Below are 19,733 nucleotides of genomic sequence, written 5' to 3'. Positions count from 1 at the left end.
TAGAATTTACACGAATGATCAACGAGAGAAGTAAGTCAAATTTCTATCAAACAAACAATCGTGGTTGCTATGTTGCTAATTTCTCTGCAATAATACTAGCACACTCTTGCAAAAGTACAACAGAGTATTGACGAACCTTTGCGCTTCTATCAATTATTTTGTAATTTTATTAATTTGAAAATTACCTATTACTTGGTTATTCCATGTACATTACCTCGCATCTATAAGAATTCTCTTCCTAAGCCTACTCAAGTCATACTCCCATAGAAACCGCTAAAAATTTCTGAAATTATCTCACAGCGCCTGTCGACGAGCAATTCGTTGTCCGTAATACAGGAACCGATAGAAAGAGTTAGCAGAAATGGAGTGGACAAGTTACGGTAAGTAAGTTACCCACGATCGATAAAGGAAACATCTGCAAAAGAATTAGCAAGATTCATGCGCATTGTCGTAGGCGCCGACGAACCAGGAAATCAACAAGTGTCCCTCCCCCGTGAAACGGGGTTCTATCTCCGGTTTCGAGATGTCAGTCGGGTTGCCTGTGGCGCAGGCGCGGCCTTTCTCGGGATTGGTCCGAGGACGGGCGGGGGTCCACGAAATGGTCGATATTTTAACCATAGCGGGCTACAGTGGCGCGAGGCTTTACCGAGGCCAGTCCAGTCTCCTTAAAATCGTCGCGAAACAAACCCCCGTTGTGCTACCGTGTGTTAAGTCGTGAGTCGGGAACCTCCAGACTCGCGTTTCGGAGTCATTTCATCATCGAAGCGAGGTGCAGGGTTCGAGTGGAACGCGTGGCGTACATCCCTACAATTCAGCGATCAACAGTGAGGGGATCAACATTTTCAGGAGGTATATGATCGGAGAAACGACTCGTTGGACGGGAAACGACAGAGAATCGTCAGTGTCCATGTCCTCGAGAAGAATCTCGCTAATTAGACTTTAAGCTCGATACATTTCTGCCCGACCAGCCACAGTCCGTCGATAGACCGTTTATTGATTTCTCTCTGTCTCCCTCTGTCTCACTCCCACTCTCGCGGTTTCCTCTCTCACGGTAGAAACTGTGGTCGCCGAGTCGACTTTTCACGCGCTCTGCGCTTGCATGATCCTCGCTGACAGTCTATTCCTGCTTTCTCGTCGTCCCTGCCTCGCTTTTTTTCTCGGCTAATTTAAATTGTTAAATCCAGAAATTCCTCAGATTTTGCTGACCCTGGTCTAAGGCTCATCTCAGGAGCTATCCGTTGCTCCTGCGATGTTGAGATTATGGACCTAGTCGGATGGTTGTTAAATACAATGGTTGGTTCTATGGCAAGTTTCACTGACCATCAGTGACGATCCAGTCTGTGTGACCTTCCCTCTCTCTTCATCTCCTGTTACCTCCCTCTCTTTACCCTTCAAAGGGACGACAGACATGTCAGCTGTGTGATCACGTCGACATTAAAAAGCAGCTATGCCATGCCATCGCATGCCGCATAACTAGGAATTATTAACGATCAGGGGTAGACAGGCGACCGAGTTGGCAACGTTATCGGCCGAGCATCGCCGATATCGGGGAATCCAACGTATCGATCCGCACGCGTTTTCGGGATCCAGATTCGAGCGTCACGAATACGTATACGGAGGCTCCATCTTCCGACTACGTTCATTCTGCCAGCCGCTGAAATCGAAACTGTGTAACGGGCGGCGTGGGTGGCCAGGGGTTGGGAATCGATCTTCCAAAAATATTTGCTTCGTTGCTAGCCACTCGCCACCACCGTTGCCATCGTTCCACCGCGCTATGTAATAGTGCTCGATCTATTCGTTCTCGTAATATTTCCGCCATTTTAAGACATATTTCGTAGAGGGACAGGGTTAGGAAATTGGAAAAATTCAAAGGCATATTTCGTCTGATTGAAACTGTATGGATATTGTGTTTGTAATTCGTTTCTTTTCTTAGATGTTCTGTGTCATTGGTTAGATTTGAGGCGAATTTAATCGATCCAATTTTTCAGACCACAGAATTTATTTAATCGAAAGCTCGAGCTTCTAATTTTTCGTTGCGATTTAAAAAAATTGTTTGCAACCGTTCGACTATCGTTTGCATAGAAAATCTCTTTTCCTAGATTTTTTTATATCTGCAAATTAAGTTTGAAACAACTTGCGTTATAATTGTTTTCATATATTTGCCACTGTTTCAACACCGTTTATTTCCAAAATTTTGTTGCTTCCACGTCTACTGTATTTTCAAATTTCGCTTCAGCAATCTTCCATTTTAGCTTCTCGAATTTATTCCACCGTTTGCAAACCCTTTGAGCACAGTTTCATCTGTAAATTAAATTTGAAGCAACTCTTCTGCCTAGCCTAATTTTTATCGCGAAATATTTCCCAAGAGGCACGAGATTCTTCCAAGCTCCGCCCATAATCTTCTCGGATCTCCGATTCTTTGTAGTTCGATCGTACGTCTCGAATCGCTGATCTACCGAATAAACTATTTTTCTGGACGATCTGCTCGACCGATAAAGAGATGTTAGGGGATTTTTCGCACAGGAAAGAGGCTGACAAAATACACAAGTCGTTGCATTTGAATGTTTTAATGTCTTTAGTCGGAGGAATTGAACGTAACCAAGGGTTGAGAGGCTCTTGGAGCACAAAGACCCGTGTGTCAGTCGCTGAAGAGCATTAACTGTGGAAAGGGGCCGAGTGCTTGAAAGATTTCACCATTGAAACTCGCTTCACCGATTCATCGATACTGTGAACTTATTTCTTGGTACTTCAACTTCCCAATGAATTTTGTATTCGTCGGTTTCTTCACGAACAATCTCTTCCCCCCTCTCTCAGATCTATTTAACGATGGGTCGCGAATAATTTCTCCCATCAACCGATCGCAGAATATCTTCCCTAACCTTAAAATATTTCTAACCTAAAAATGCAAGTTGGCGCATAGCCGACCGATTTTCAAATGCGATTTAATCGAAAATGGAGCGTCTTACGAACAAACTTTATTCTATATTTTCGACTTATTTTTTTGTTATCTTTTTTTTTAGATCGGCACGCGCTGGCTTATCGACCGGACGACGAACTTTCGAGTCGTCGAAATCGTCCGTCAAATGGATCGTGTACGAAAACACGAGTTTTATTTTGTAGAAATTTCAATCGATAGATTATTTTTCCGCGTTATTTATGCCGAGAAATTGCGCAAGATTTCAAGGTCATGGTACAGCAGGTCACCGAACTCAAGCTGACGTTAACTATACACGATTCTATCGAGTTAAAACTGTATCGTGCCGCCGAAGAAAGCTAGTTTCACAGATTCACGCGAGGCTCCTTTCTCTTCCCCGCGATATTACGTTGGCAAAGCTCGTGCAACGCGTTATCGCGTCGCTCTGCATGCATTCGTGCGCACCACCTCGGTGTTAACACGCCGCGATACGATTATCGCGAACCTTGTCCTACTTTCTTCGCCAGCCACTTGGAGCAACACGCGTAGGTGGCTGAAATTTTTCTCCAGAGTTTCGATATTGCTGAATAGTCTGTCGAACTTGCTGCATTATCATCTTGCGTCGAAAGCTAGCTTCTTCGCGTCCATCCTCAAACTTTTTTCTTTTTCATAAAGTAAGCGGCAGTTTCGTCTGTAGACTCGTGGCATCCGCTATCATCCTCGAGCAGAATCTTCTCATTTTCGTCCTCGAAGACGCTCGCTGTTCGTTTCTAACGTTACATCTTCTTCGTTGAATCTTCGGCAATTTGTGATATTATTCCACCTATGACGAGACTTGCCTTGTCACAGATAGCCACGAATTGTAAATTCCTCGTGTCAGTGTTTAGTTGTTTGAGTGGCAGGCAGCGCGATCGCGCTGTTTAGATTTTGCGTGGAAAAGTGCCACTACATTTGAACGCTACGGACCGACTCACGGTATTTTGTGTGGGGTTGGCAACTAAGTGATTGCGGGTTTGTCGATACCACCTAATGAAAAAATCCGCAATCGCTTAGTTGCCAACCCAATACTTTTAGTAAACTGACATTTCAGTGTTTTCTATCATTTTCGTACGATTTTTTGTATCATTTTTTTTTTTTTTTAATTTGTAGATGTTGGAGCTGTGTATTGGGCTGGCAACTAAGTGATTACGGATCTTGGCAGTATCACTTAATGAAAAAATCCGCAATCACTTAGTTGCCAACCCAATACAATATTGGAATCTTTAAATTTTCAAGGTCGTGAAATTTGTAATTTTCCTAATTTCCAAAGTCTTCGCATTTCAAGCGATTACAAATTTCGCGAACCTCAAATTTTCAAAGTACGAAATTTTAAAACTTTAAAATTTAAAAAATTAAAAAATTTGAAAATTAAAAATTTCAGAATTTCTGTGGTATTGGGTTGGCAACTAAGTGACTGCGGGTTTGTCAATACCACCTAATGACAAAATCCGCAATCACTTAGTTGCCAACCCAACATTTCATTCATATCTTCTCAATAATTTTTATTAAAGAAAACTTGGAATATTGAATTTTTATGAATATTTTTATGAATATTGAATACAAAGAATATTTGTAAACTAATACTAAACATACATAATAAGATAGATGTATTTGTATTTCATACAAATTACAAATATGACGAGGGCTATCTTAGTTCTCTTCGCAATCGATGAAGACAATCGCTGCCATGTTGTTTCTGATCTTCGACCCTGTCTTTTCAAACACCCTTGGGACTCAAACGGTTGATTAAGTGGAAGAAGAACACCGGGTATACGTCAGTCTTTCGTCCACCTGATAGAAGAAGAAAGGGAAGAAAATTCAGTGCAGCTAACTGGCCATATTTCGTTAACAACAATTTTCCTTGGCTCTTAAATGCACAGAGCCAACTGTTACATACACCAATTGCAATTTCCTTCGCACGTGAAAGGATATTGCGATACCATTTCGCTATTTCAAAATTGTACAATCTATGGAAGCGGTTGATTGCGGAATGCGAACAGAGAGCGTGACATCCGAGAGAATCTCGAGAGAGTCTTGAGTCATGTGACGAGTTAGACGCAAAATCAATGGGTCATAATTGACCTTATTAAGATATTTTATCGTTCTTATGAAAGTTGTCGGCTCTTCGTTATTTCCTACGCTTTGAAAACTGTCTCTGTTTCGATCCTCCAAACGTATAAACGTTGCTTCTTCAGCTTGGCGCTTAACGGTGATCCGAAAAGATGGGATGAGATGGGGAGAGATGGGAAGAGATGGGAAGAGATGGGAAGAGATGGGGAGAGATGGGGAGAGATGGGAAGAGATGGGAAGAGATGGGGAGAGATGGGAAGAGATGGGAAGAGATGGGTCTTTCGTGAAAAATTATTTTCTTTTCTTCCTCGATTTATTTCTTCCTCGATTTATTTCTTCCTCGATTTATGATTGTCATAAATGCATCGTCGTTTATGGATCCTCCGACACGTTTATGACGTACATAATGTCCCATTTACAAAAATGGGGAAATTGAAGATATTACGTAGCTGCAAATAAATGTTTCAATAAATTGAAATAGACTGAAGAAATCACGTTTCTACATTTTACTTAACTTTTGCCTCACTTAATTTACTTGACATTTTATTTATTCTTCCAATTTATTAATTTTTTAAATTTATTTTATAATTATATTATATTTTTTTAACTTTTTTATTTTATTTTCTTTATTCTTCCAATTTATTAATTTTTTTAATTTACTTAAAAAATACAAAAGACGATTTTGAGTGGTCCCACATCCATAGCTAGCTTCCACTATGACGTTAGTGGGTTTCTTCAAGTTTCATCGTCAATGCAATATAGTTAGAGGAGAAGGCAAGTGGTTGGTTATCGAGCAATTCTTCTTGGATTATTTGTTAGAAGTCTGGCGAGCGTCTGCATGCTCTTTTATCGAAGGGATGGCAGTAGTTTTTAGTTGGACGAGCATCGTAGAATGAATCGAGGCGGAAACGATAGGACTTGAAATCCGAGGGAAATCTGGTAGCTATGGCTGTGTGGCTCGGCCAAGAAAATCGATAAGAGCCTCCCACTCCGAAGTAAAAATCTCTCTCTCTCGCTCTTTCTCTCTCTCTCCCTGTCTCTGTGCCTTTACGTCCAGTTTATTTATAGACTCTCTTCTTTTTAAATTTATTTTACGGCATAACTGCACACGAAATCGCAGCTGATCCTTCGTTCAGCGCTATATTCCGCCCTTAGACCTTGTGATCGCTGACTCGATCGAAGGTCGAACGTACGGTTTTTCAAAAGAATTCGTCCTTTCTCGATTTCATCCCTTGCATTTTCACAACTGGATCACCGAGTTTTTTTTCTTTTTTTTTTGATCGAATTATTTGGTCATTGGTCAACCTGCAACTTCAAAATATTTTCCCGTTTTCTTCTTTTTTTTAACTGAAAGTCTGTTTTCAGGGAAGAACAGGATCATAAGCGTTTACAAATGTTTTTGGAAGATCAATTTTTGGTTGAATCGCTCGCGCAAGTAGGAGGTTCGGTAGTCTTTTGTTTTTTAAAATGGCAGATTTCTTCCTGCGGAAGAAGAGAATCGTAAACGTTGGCAGATCTTTCTTTTTCTTCTTTGTTGGTGACAATGGTAACAAATGACAGTTTTTACATTATCGAGGTTGCTGTAGCAGAGTCAGGACAGTTGGAAGGCTCGGTTTAGTTGGTATTTGTAATTCATATTGTAGAACTGGGAATTCCATACGAATAGCAATGGCACCATCTGGAATTATGGAATGACACGTGTCATTCCTATTATATATGCACCACAGTAAGAGCCAATGTCTGTCTAAGATGCATTAAGTCGGATCACGAAGTTGTAGAAACAGATATTTAAGGGCTTTTGTTTGAATACATTTGCTGGATGCAATGCACGTGGGTGGACGATATGTATAGCCGCACCTGGCACCCGGAAAAAGTCACGGACGCGGAACTCGTTGTCTTCCTATCGACTTAGGAAGCAACTGATGATTGCCAACCACCGATTCGCTGCCACTTCCACGGAACAGCTCGTTCCAATTCACGGTCGAGGAATGTTCGTATTTGACATTTGGGTTTTAGGAAAAGTTATGGTTATTGTTAATTTACTGATGTTGCTAATAAACTCTTATGGAGTTATGGTTAGCTAACTGCTGTTATAAACCTAATTGTAATACATTACGTAATATAATACCATTATATATTATATGTATATATTTTACAATTATATGAGTATTAGTTATATTCAATGGAATAATGTAACTATAATTATAGTTATATGAGTATTAGTTATATGCATATATGCAATATATTATATATATTAATATTAGATATATTATTATATGAAACATAATACAATACTATTATATATTGTAAAATATTTATATATTTTTAATATTGAAAGGATATATTATTTTTTAAATATATACTATTTAGCTATTAATGGCTAATTCCTATTATAAACCTGATTGTAATACATTACACAATATAATCCCATTATATATTATAATATATATCTGTTTTACAATTATATGAGTATTAGTTATATGCATATATGTATTTAATATTAGATATATTTTATACAATGATATTAAATAATATAATATTAGATAATAATACATCTAATATTAAATATATATATGAAACACAATATAATACTATTATATATTGTGAAATATTTTTATATTTTTAATATTGAAAGGATATATTATTTTTTAAATATATACTATTTAGCTATTAATGGCTAATTGCTATTATAAACCTGATTGTAATACATTACACAATATAATCCCATTATATATTATAATATATATCTGTTTTACAATTATATGAGTATTAGTTATATGCATATATGTATTTAATATTAGATATATTTTATACAATGATATTAAATAATATAATATTAGATAATAATACATCTAATATTAAATATATATATGAAACACAATATAATACTATTATATATTGTGAAATATTTTTATATTTTTAATATTGAAAGGATATATTATTTTTTAAATATATACTATTTAGCTATTAATGGCTAACTGCTATTATAAACCTGATTGTAATACATTACACAATATAATGCCATTATATATTATAATATATATCTATTTTACAATTATATGAGTATTAGTTATATTCAATATAATAATGTAAATATAATTATAGTTATATGAGTACTAGTTATATGTATATATATTTAATATTAAATATATTAAATATACATACGCATGCAAATATACTATTAAATACACACACACACACACACACACGTCATAATGTAATATATTATAATAAAAGTTTCTAGTATCAACAAATATGTATATAACTAATACTAATATCAATATAATATAATTATATATAAGTTACATATACAATACCATTATAAGCCTACAGTATTATTAATTAACTGATGCAAGAAAATCGTGCGACTAAAATTGCAATGGAGCTCCTTCTGTAACATATCGTATCGTATTGGGTCACCCTTACTGCTTCGGATAATTGAAATATTTGATGATCGATGAGTGGTGGCTCGGTCGAGCCCACGTGCTTTTTGTACGGACCTGTAGTTGGAGGTTATCGGGTTTGACTGTCCCCATTGTGGGATTATCGATCATGTGGTCGGTCATGGCTACAGATGTGCCGGCAATTGCATTCAGTAATATACACGGTGAACAAAAAGAAACGACCTCCACTGATCGCGAACAAGTCAGAACTTATTTCATTCGAACATATTGAACAAAACTATGTTCGCTATTAGTAATAATAATTCATAATTAAAACTATTTTCCAGTGATTAAACAATATTTGTATTTTCTTTCGAAATGCCACCGATCAATTTTCACGTGCAACATGTAATTGCACATATAATTAGAAAGAATTTTTTCCAAATGTAGAAACACATTTTTACTATATTTCACGCCAGTAGGGTGATTTCTAATATCTACAGGACGATTCAAACGTGTTGTACCCTTCGTAGTCTTTCGCGTCGCATCCTTCGAATTTCTTTCGTACCACGCGATATGAATTTTCTACGGAAGATTCGAAAACAACGTTTCGAAAAATAACTCACAAATGTCAAGATAAGGACGATAAATAACGAGATACTAAAAACTAGGTAGATTAGAGTGTGAACGTGTTGGACGTAGATCCAAGTGGAGATGCCTGCGTCAAACAATGCTATTTTTTAAATCACCCTGTACATCAGACTTATATATTCTGCAATTGTAGAGACGTTATAATGTTGATAGCATCGAGCAAAGAATAATTTACAATTGACATTAATTGATAGGGAAACGCAATAGACGAAGCAGACAATGGCACCGCACGTGTGACATTCTTCTTCCAGCCCTGCGTGGGCGTGTTCACACGTATCAGGAAACCGCGATATCGTGGAAAGAATAATGACAAGAAACGGGTAAAAACGAAAGAAACCGCAAACATAGCCACGTTGGCCATCCGTCTACCAGTTAGCCATTTCCCTAACTAATTAGAACCTCGTTGCTCTTGTCACGCCTATGGTGCCATTGTGCCAGATCATCGTAGAAAGTGTCGAATAAAAATGACGAAAAAGAGTGTAGCGCTTCCAAGTCTGAAGGAAGTTTTCGTTTAGTGCAATCGTCTTAAAAATATTCACCGGTTGTCGATTTGGTAAAAAATTGTGTCCAGGTGCCTTTGTGTGACTCGTTTTAATTCCGACAGAATATTTGCCATTTGTTTTTGAATCAAAGGTTGGCAAAACTATGAAAAATAATTGCACCTGTGTTTTCTCGTTATTCTGAGAAAAAAAAGATTCTCGTAGAATCTCTCGTTTGATGACATCATCGCACAAAGTCTTCGTAGTTTATTTTTCGATCGAAAATTACAAAAAAGGAAGTGTCACGTGTGTTCGGAAAATTTCTGTCAAAGAAAATTGCAAAGAATTTCCATCGAAACGGTCCACGTGTTCACACGTTTCCCACAATTCTGAAATTTCAAAATAGTCGGATCCAGGCTATCGAACGTATTACTGGGAAAAATTAAATTCTGGAAAAATTGGTTGCTGGAAAATGGCAGACGAAAGGTCGAAGAGTGAAACAGAAAAGTCAACGAAAAATAGCAGGCCACCTGTCAAGGATTCCGTGTTGGAACTGAGGACGAGGATGACTCGACTGATGTCCATCGTCGATATTACCCCGCACAACAAACTTCCGGTACCGGCATGCGTTTGTTTCGTCGCGATAACGCTAATTGCTATGTTGCAGTGTTGCTCGATCGAGGCTGGCGAACGCGTCGTGGAAAATTCATAGTGGCTTAATCGACAGTGAACAGCCGGTGAAAGCGTTAGACATAGTCGCAGAATGTTAACAGAGATACGCTAGAAAATTGAATTATCCTCTTGTTGTCAGTTTTTTTAGATATGTGGGCATTTAGGAGGGTAGGAATTTCGAAACAATGTTGCAAATTTATTAGAAAAATGTTTCATGGGTATACTACGTGTTATACAAAATATAATGAAAAATTAAATATATTGGAAAATGTATATTACGTTAAATTTTGTTATTTTCCTGGAAAATTGCTGGAAGAAAGATTGTTGTCTTTGCTGTTTGTGAAAATTATTAAGAGCAAAGTTAGGTTGTGTCTTGATACATATTTTTTCTTACGAATTCCGCAGCAGATTGTCTGCTTGGAAATGTTGCAAAAATGAGTGATACATTTGAACGTAGACGCAGGTACAATTGGCAGAAATTGCAACAAATTTTACCGTTATAATAATAAGCTTTTAAAATATATATAGTATCTGAGCATATTTGCATATTAAATTTCTTCCAAACGCAATAAACATATGCCACATGTTTATAAATAACGCTAAGTGTACTAACAAAGTTTCGTCATATTTTGTTTTCGATCTGTTTGCAACATAGTTAGCGTAACATACAACACAATATATTCACAGGAAATTTTTCTAATAAATTTCCAAACAGCGACGTAATAAGTTATACAATACGAATAAACGTACAGGGTGTCCCAAAAGTCAAGCAAAGTTTGAGAGAAATAATCGCAAGATATTATCGAAATATTAATTTGCATATCGACATAATGCATCCAAATATTCCACATAAAATTAGGATACGAGAAAAGCGTATATAAATTACGTTGTCATATTTAACATAAATTGACGCTGTCATTAGCGAAGTGCAAAAACATGGCTGAAAACATAAGACTCGAATGGTCAATCACATTAGCGAAACGGTAACAGGCTGCTGCACATTGGTGCACGCTACTACACGTGCATCAAATGCAGACTCAAAAGAAAACACCCGATAGATCTTGTTGGATAACAATCGCATATGCTCGATAATGTATGATACCACGAACAATTCATCGAGTTAAGCCTCGAAGTGCATTCCATTTGTCTGTAAATTTTAGTTGTATACTCACAAACCTATCGACCCAATATGAGAATACTAGTCTGTATTATGGCTGAATGAGATTGTGGTTATGCAGCTTGAGATTACGAATCGTTCATTTGCTGTAACAATGACATAACCTAAAAAACTTACGAGTTGAAATGTCCTTACAGTTTCGCGATGATGCAATAGCGACGCTGCTGCCCTCGCGCGACCAATTTCCCAACTTCACTCAACGCACTTAGCAGACCATTGTTTCCTCTACAAATAGCTTGTTAATTAAATGAAATGCCAATAACTCGAGAACGATGAACTTCGAGTTGTTGCAGCAAATGAACGAGATGGTGTCCAATGTGGAATAGGCGAGATGTAACTACGAAAAGAGATGAAATAAAAATTATTTACGTAATGTGGAACTGCTTTTAGATGGCGGGACAGGATCCAAAGTTTCAGAAGGAGGCCGCGGACCAGAACTTCGACTACATGTTCAAGTTGCTGATCATCGGCAACTCTTCGGTTGGCAAAACGTCCTTTTTGTTTCGCTACGCGGACGATTCCTTCACCTCGGCCTTCGTATCGACCGTGGGCATCGATTTTAAGGTGAAAACGGTCTTCAGACACGACAAAAGGGTCAAGCTACAGATCTGGGTCAGTATTACCTCGTATGTTTTTCCCCTTGCGTTTCCACTATCTCTGTTATGTTATTTCTTTCTTCTTACAATTTATTGCGAGAATATTTTAAAAATTGAAAAAAGGGGGAAGAAAAGAAATGAGTTTTATCACAGACAATATATTAGATGACAGAACAGGGTTGATACTTTTTAAAGAGAAAAAATTTTATCAACGAAACTAAATAATATTTTAATAATTCTTTTGTTCACTTTGATTCAACGTTATATTTTTCAACAAAAATTTCAATCAAATTGGTTAAACTTAAACGAGCAACACGTTGAAAAAATGTTATTTTAGACAACGTGCAAAATGCCTGAAACCTGCCTGTCTATGAGAAGATTGCTATTTGTTATATTTATTTATGCATCTTAATTATGTATATCATTTTGTATTTTCTAACTACTGTTTTTTTTTTCCTTATTTTCATTCACGAGTCCAAGTGTAGTATATTTAACGTTATCAGGTGAATTGGTCTGACCCACGGGTATTCATTTAAACGGTATCTGTTAAATTATGCCAAACTTCATCATAATTTGTTTGCTAGATGATACCTGGTACAGATTACGTAGGATCAGATTGCTTCGAGGAGATATGATACATGTGTGAAGCCTCTGTTGAGTGTATGCGTCAAAACTCCCCAAACATACAATTTTAAGACGATAACCCTAACAACCTAACCCCAACACCTAACCTCAACCTAACTCTAGTAACACTTAACCTTAAACCGAAAGCACCGAAAGTTGTACTGTGACTTGAACGTATTATTACGTACATCGTAAAATGACTGATATTTCATAAAGGTCAGTACACAATGCCAAGAACTTTATACGAGTTAGATGAAAGTTTCTCAGCAAGAAGACGTACTTTTTCCAATAAACAAATTTCAGGTGAACAAAAATGGCGGCTTCTTCCAGCCATTTCCGGTCCCACGGTTTTCTAATTGAACTTTCTGATAACAGAACCGAATCGTATCTTATCACAAGACACGAATCGCAACGAATTTTCAAGCTGACAATTTTTTTCTCGATTGTGGCAGATCAAAGAACTGAAAATTCACTCGGATTTTGTTTCAGTCCGATGACGTACATCTAGTAGCTTGACAACTAAGTGATTGCGGATCTTGTCAATAGCACCTAATGACAAAACCCGCAATCACTTAGTTGCCAACCTAAAAATTATAATCTAAAGTTGCTGCTGGATGTTTAAGGCTGGTGCCCACGAAAGAACGTCGAGTTGCTCGACCAGCCATTCCCAGAAACTAATTAATTGTTGGCTTAATTTGACAATTTGTCGCGACTCACCTTTCGTCGTAAGAAATCACTTGGGACAAAAATTCAGTTCCAACATCCATGGCACTACAATTAGGGTGCAATAATATTACTGGATTGAATAATAAATATCGTATATCCAATATTTATATAAATTAATGATTTTGTGTTGGCAATTAAGTGATTTCAGGTTTTGTCATTAGGTGGTGTTGCCAACCAATAATACGAACAAAAGTTATAATAATGTAATAACAATAATAATAATAATAATAGACTATATAAATAATATACAATATGAATATTCAGTATCATATTGCTTTTTCCATAAGTTTCAATTTATTGAAAAACAGATATTTCACTGTTTCCTCTGGTTCGTCGTTTCCAACTAATTGTCCATATTTTCCATTTATTGCAAAATATTTTCAACGTATTCTTTCTGCTTTTTTTTTTAATTTGTTGTTTCCAATTTATTCCAATTGTTTTTTTTTTCTTCTATCTGTCGATCGAATTTACAAAGAGAAATTAATAGAGGACAACTATAGGCAGCATGTTCTTTCTGAAATATTAAAAAACTTCAAAGGACAAATATACTGGTAGAGGAAGAAGTATATTTGCGAGTGATAGATCGTTTTAGAGTTACACAGGCGAAATAAAGCTGAAGAGCAAATGTAAATTCGATCGACACATAGGAAAAAAAAAAAAAAAAAAACAAGTGGAATAAATTGAAAACAAGGAATTAAAAAGAGAAGCAGAAAGAATACGTTGAAAATATTTTGCAATAAATGGTAACGTTCATCCACAAGCACAGCGTACCGCACGTGGCTTCATTTATCAACCGAATCGAACATTATCGCTTCTTTGTTCAAGACACTCGTATTAATCGTAATTTATTTCATCGTTTTAAAATAATAATCATTTAAAAAATATTTTTCACTATTGTTTTTTTTTAATAACTTCTTTTAATTTTCTTAGAGAAAAATTTATCAATTTTACAAATGGCGTAGCAATTATTTCACTATACTGATAATTGTTTTTTAATGTTTGAAAATTCCTACTGGAAATTTGTTGCTTCTATTATCCGTATTAATTATTGCAGAGAATATTACCGTTTATTTCCTTGAATATTAAGGGAATTTAGTTTATTTATTTTTCAACTTAAATATATTAAAATGCTGAGAGAAAACTCATTAATTAATTATCACTCAATTTTAAAATTCACAGAAAGGCTTCTCATAATTTTATTATTCGTGCCAGAATTGTTGTACTTCAGAAAATATTACTATTCATTTTAATTAATTGTAATTGAATTGATTTTATTTATTTATTTATCTCATTGAATTGTTTAATTCACACAGAAAGACTTATTAGTCCCATCAATCGCATAAATTCTTTTTCAGAATATTTTTAATTATTATTTAATAACCCTGAAAGTCAGGGAAAGCTAATTTTAATCCGAGGATCTGTTTTATTGCAGGATACCGCAGGTCAGGAAAGATACAGGACGATAACAACGGCCTACTACAGAGGTGCGATGGGCTTCATCCTAATGTACGACATCACAAATGAGGAATCGTTTAACTCAGTGCAGGACTGGGTTACGCAGATTAAAACTTATTCCTGCGACAATGCCCAAGTTATCCTGGTTGGCAACAAGTGCGACATGGAAGACGAAAGAGTGATCAGTACTGAAAGGGGCAAGCAACTGGCGGACCAATTAGGCGTCCAATTTTTTGAGACATCGGCTAAAGAAAACATCAACATCAAGGTGAGCCCAGAACCTGGACCATCCTCATTTATTTATAATTAATTTATAATCACATTGTTGATTCTTATGAAAATTCATATTTTGATTAAGAGACTTTTTCAAGATTATGATATCATAATATTTGCAAAGACTAGGTTAGCATTTGACATTGGCATATAAACTAATAAAAAACATTGTCTGACTAATCAATTTCTCAGTTTTTGTTAATGTAGAAATTTACATAAAGTTAGACGACCGAATGAAATAACAAGGAACGTAGGATTTTTAATTAAATTTTGAAGGTAAGGTTAGCGTCAAACTAAAGCCAAGTTCCAATAGAACAGGGCCATCAATTTTTCATCCTAATGAGACTTGGCTTTAGCTTAATTGCCCTTTGGAGACATCAGAATCTTAGATGACTTTTTATTCAGCGAACATTGGTTCATCCACTTCGTTAGAACTCGGCTTTAGCTTCGTTACCACTTGGATACACAAGAATCTGGAATGTTTTTATTAATTTATGAGCTAAAGCAAAATTTCAAAAGAAGCCAAAATTACCATCGCTCGTTTCATTGGAACTTGGCTTCAAATTGATTACCACTTGGAGGCACAAGAATCAGGAATGTTTTTTATTAGTTTATGAACTAAAGCCAAATTTTAACAGAAGCGAAAATCGCATTAGAACTTGGGTTAAGCTTAAAAAAATTAGCCTTTTTAAAATTGGTTCCAGAGATCTATTATTCTTTCTTCATGGAAGTTATACAAAGTATTCTATCTATAGTTAAACACTACGTCCATTTTCATTTTTCTTCGACTGTTTACCCAGCCCATTATCCTAGTCAATACATAACTATCACGTGGTTGAGAAGGTTATCGCGTCACGTTTCTACATTTATTTCCAACCGCGATGGTGTGTGTAAACAGTGTGCCATTACCTTCGACCAGGCATCCTCAATTATCGCTCATCTACACCCATTAATCATCCCAACGCGACGGGTCAAACCTATTGGCACTGGCATATCGACGTCCATTCGATCGATTTTTCTGCCCACGGTTATCCGCGTCTACCTTTAGACCGCGTGACGTACACGAGATTTCAGCTTTTCTATTGGAAAACACCTTGGTACCATAAAACGATAGCAAGGCAAGCAATTTGTAGAGGATCAACGACGATCTCTAGTGTTTTCGTTACTAAAAGTGTTGTTCAAACAACGTCAAACGACGTCAAACAACGATAAAAGATATTATACGAGATCGAGTAACATTAAATAATGTGAGAAAAGGACGTCAGAAAATGCCAGGCGACGTGAGACAATATCAAACAGCGTCAAACATGCGATACGTATGAAGGAACCGATTTTGAAAGTTTATGGATATTGAACAAATTAAAGTATCAAGAGAATCGCATGTTACGTTGTAAATATAATTGATCCTATAAGGAATATTGAGCCAAAATATGAAACTTATCAGATGTCTAATGTTTGAGTAAACGTGTAGAGTGTGCGAGAAGAGTTAGGGCCACAGAGTAGAGACAATGTTGAGCTGTTTTCAATTGTCGATTGACCACGAATTATTTCTATAGTAAAAGTAGAAGAAGACGAACTGACATATATTTATTTTAGCCCTAGATCAAGTCGATATCTACATTACACTACACAGAGGCTACACTAAATTTTTTAGAAGTAACTTAACACTTCGATGGCCACGTATTTCGACGTAGATCTTACTGTTACTCATCGGTTGCTGTAACCTACTTTTCACCTCTTGAGAAAATTCCCTCGAGTCCATCATCGTGATTGAGATTTTTATCGTGTTATCCTAATTTATTTTGTACACCTATGCGTTATATGAATTTGTTTATTTACTTGTCGATTGTTACATCCATACAGTTACAGAAATTGGGATTATAATCTTCCTCTGACCATTCACTTTCACTGAATCATTAGACTGATAAATTGCTAGTCTTCTCAATGCATTTTCCAGATCGCTTCAGCTCAATAGGACATTATCAAGTACAGGAATCATTTGTCTTACGCTTCAATTAAACGAAATTAAACTAAAACATTAAAGTCATGTAAACCTGACGACGACCAACTGACTGAACTGACAAAATTGAGATTCGAACAGGCCAAGTCTATGTACGTGAAGTTCAGAGTAAGCCAATATTAGGTTAGGTTAGGTTAGGTTAGGTTAGGTTAGGATCTTTTAGAAACAACGTAAGCAAAATTGATATTAGGACGTAAAATTAGACTGTATCCAGATTAACTATGTGACTCTATGAGAAGTTAAATCTACCAATGTGTCCTTTGAAAAGAGGGCGTGAACCAATCTTCCCTAGTAGATCATTAATCACACGATCACGTCAATTAGTGCAGCTCAATTAGTCAGAATCTTTTTTCTCCTATGTTCCTCAAATATTAAGGCAATTAAACCCAAGCAAATTCCATTTCACAGACGGTATTCGAGCAGCTGGTGGACATAATATGTGACAAGATGAGCGAGTCCTTGGACAATGATCCGACCTTGCTGGCGGGTGGAATGGGCCAGGCGAAGGGTCAACGACTTACCGATCAGCCGACCAATCCAACGGACGACAATTGTAATTGCTAAGAACATGGACGCCCATCTAATTGCTTTGCAAGCATAATAAGAAGGATAAGAATGAGTAAGAAGAAAAACAAGAAGAAGGAGATGAAGATGAAGATGAAGATGGGAAAAGATGAAAAAATATTAGAAGAAAAACGAGTGTATGCCTGTATATGTATGCATGAACGTTTGTGCACGTGGTCTTGTGTGTATGACGAGTATGTAGCTATGCGTGTGAGTGCGTAGCTATGCGGGAAAAGAGCAAGTGAGAGAGAGAGAAAGAGAGGAGGAGGAAGGTCGAGTGATAACCGCTGGCTCTAGTTCACTTTGTTCGTCGTTTCTTTGATCTATGTTTCCGGCCGTTCTTCGTTCTGCTCTTTTTCTTTCCTCCTTTCTCGATCGATATATTTATATATGTGCACATAAATAATGTATATACACAGGGCGAACCGTGCTACTCCATTTGACAAAGATTGCTTCCCGTGTTGATAAAACGATCGTTGAGAATCCGAAGCAGAAATTTGGTAAATTTCGAATTAGATAAGCGCCGAGTCGTGGAGTCCTAACCTAACTTTTATCATTGCATCGATTTGAGCATACTGTTCTTTGGGATAATTTGGATCAATCGTTTTGATCTTGTCTCTAATCTATCCTTTGTTATTACAACAATTTGAGAATTAAAACTATTGGAAATTAATTTTCGTATATTTGTTTAACTTTGAATATCGTACTGGATAATAACTTTTAATTCCTTCCTTTTAAGTTTCTCACCCATCTTTCTCTCATTAATCACATTTCAATATTTCAGGATTACCCAAACTTGAAATTTTCAACGTGCAAAGTTGCTCTTCACAATAATTTCAATACCTATGTTTTAGTTCCTAACCTATCTTTTGCCATTAGCTCAATTTGGGAATCTAATTACTTGAGAATTATAACTTTATGATATTTAATAGTTTCAACAATATTTTGTATATTTTAATGTTTCGTTTCTAATTCATAAATTGTTTATTAGTAACGAATCACTTTTAATGGAACTTTTTATCCCAGAACAAAGCAGAAAGAAGATTTGATCCTCACTGTGTTAAGGATAGTTCCACTTCTTACCGTAAGAGACGCTCCTGTCCTTTCGCGTGTTATAGACCACTTCCCCTAGACTAAAAAATCCAACATTTTCCCTCGTTTCTTCTTAGATATTCGATCAGAAGCTTGATGATCGATTCACTGACGACTGTAGGAGCAATTAGTCACGCGATTCGCCCTGTATACATATATAAATATGTATGACGGTTGTAGCCTGATTACGCGGAGGTGCCATCGAGCTAATCCGAGTCCGATTACGAGCAGACGTTGCAGTATTTTTCTTGGGTTCGACGGGGAAATTGTAAGAAAGGGTCAGACTTCGTTAAAAGCTCAAGCAAGGAGCAGAATCGTGATATATCTGACCTATGTGACGAGGAAATTTATATTTCGTATCTCTACGATCTTGTACCCCTGACAGATTTAAATTTAGCGCCATTTCCAGCGGCTCAGGGTGGGGATACGTTCTTGTCACGCTGTTCATTTCCATCTTTCTCATTGGAATACGAATTCGCCGAATGAAAATTTATACAAAATTGATACTCGTAAATTAAAAAAGGAGAAAATATTACTTCCTTTGGTTTCAAAAATTGTTTTGATTAGACAGAAAATTCTGCTCGATTGATCGACGTGAGTAGGACAATAACGAAAGAGCGAACCATTTGAAGTGAAACGGAACGTGAGTGCATCGAACCCAAATTGATCGAAAAAATTCATCCTAAGACTCGGTTTCACTGCAAATGAGACATTCCAATGGCGGGTCGTTCGAACAAGCAGCCGTGTTTCCACGAAATATTTCTCAGGGACAAACTGATCTCACCCGCCATTTTTCCAATCTTCTTTTCACGGATCAGTTTGTTTCTCTGATGATCACTGTAATTCGTTTCGACGGAGCATGAATTATTAGATAACGATGATCTTTGACGATTTCATGCGCAGCTGGATCGATAACCAAGAATTTCCAACGAAGAAGCGCCTTAAGTCCCTTTCACACTTGAAAAATGTAAAATGTTGAAAATGAAGTTATGACATAT

General features: G+C 36.6%; 1 protein-coding gene across 4 annotated transcripts; it reads left to right on the top strand.

The window, feature by feature from the left end:
* The first annotated feature begins 633 nt into the window (after nt 1-633).
* On the top strand, nt 634-18,316 carry Rab3 (RAS oncogene family member Rab3). Of its 4 annotated transcripts, none has more exons than XM_072018493.1 (4): nt 634-849; nt 11,776-11,997; nt 14,764-15,054; nt 17,488-18,316. In XM_072018493.1, exons 2-4 carry the CDS (start codon nt 11,776-11,778, stop codon nt 17,641-17,643), a joined length of 669 nt encoding a protein of 222 aa, XP_071874594.1. In that variant the 5' UTR covers nt 634-849; the 3' UTR covers nt 17,644-18,316. The 4 variants fall into 4 exon arrangements, with proteins under 4 accessions (XP_071874594.1, XP_071874591.1, XP_071874592.1 ...); XM_072018490.1 differs by lacking the exon at nt 634-849 and adding an exon at nt 9,830-10,152; XM_072018491.1 differs by lacking the exon at nt 634-849 and adding an exon at nt 10,194-10,376.
* Nucleotides 18,317-19,733: the final 1,417 nt, after the last annotated feature.

Source organism: Bombus fervidus, chromosome 15 (assembly GCF_041682495.2).
Source record: "Bombus fervidus isolate BK054 chromosome 15, iyBomFerv1, whole genome shotgun sequence".
In the NCBI taxonomy this organism is placed as follows: domain Eukaryota; kingdom Metazoa; phylum Arthropoda; class Insecta; order Hymenoptera; family Apidae; genus Bombus; species Bombus fervidus.
This window is presented reverse-complemented; position numbering and strand designations above follow the sequence as displayed.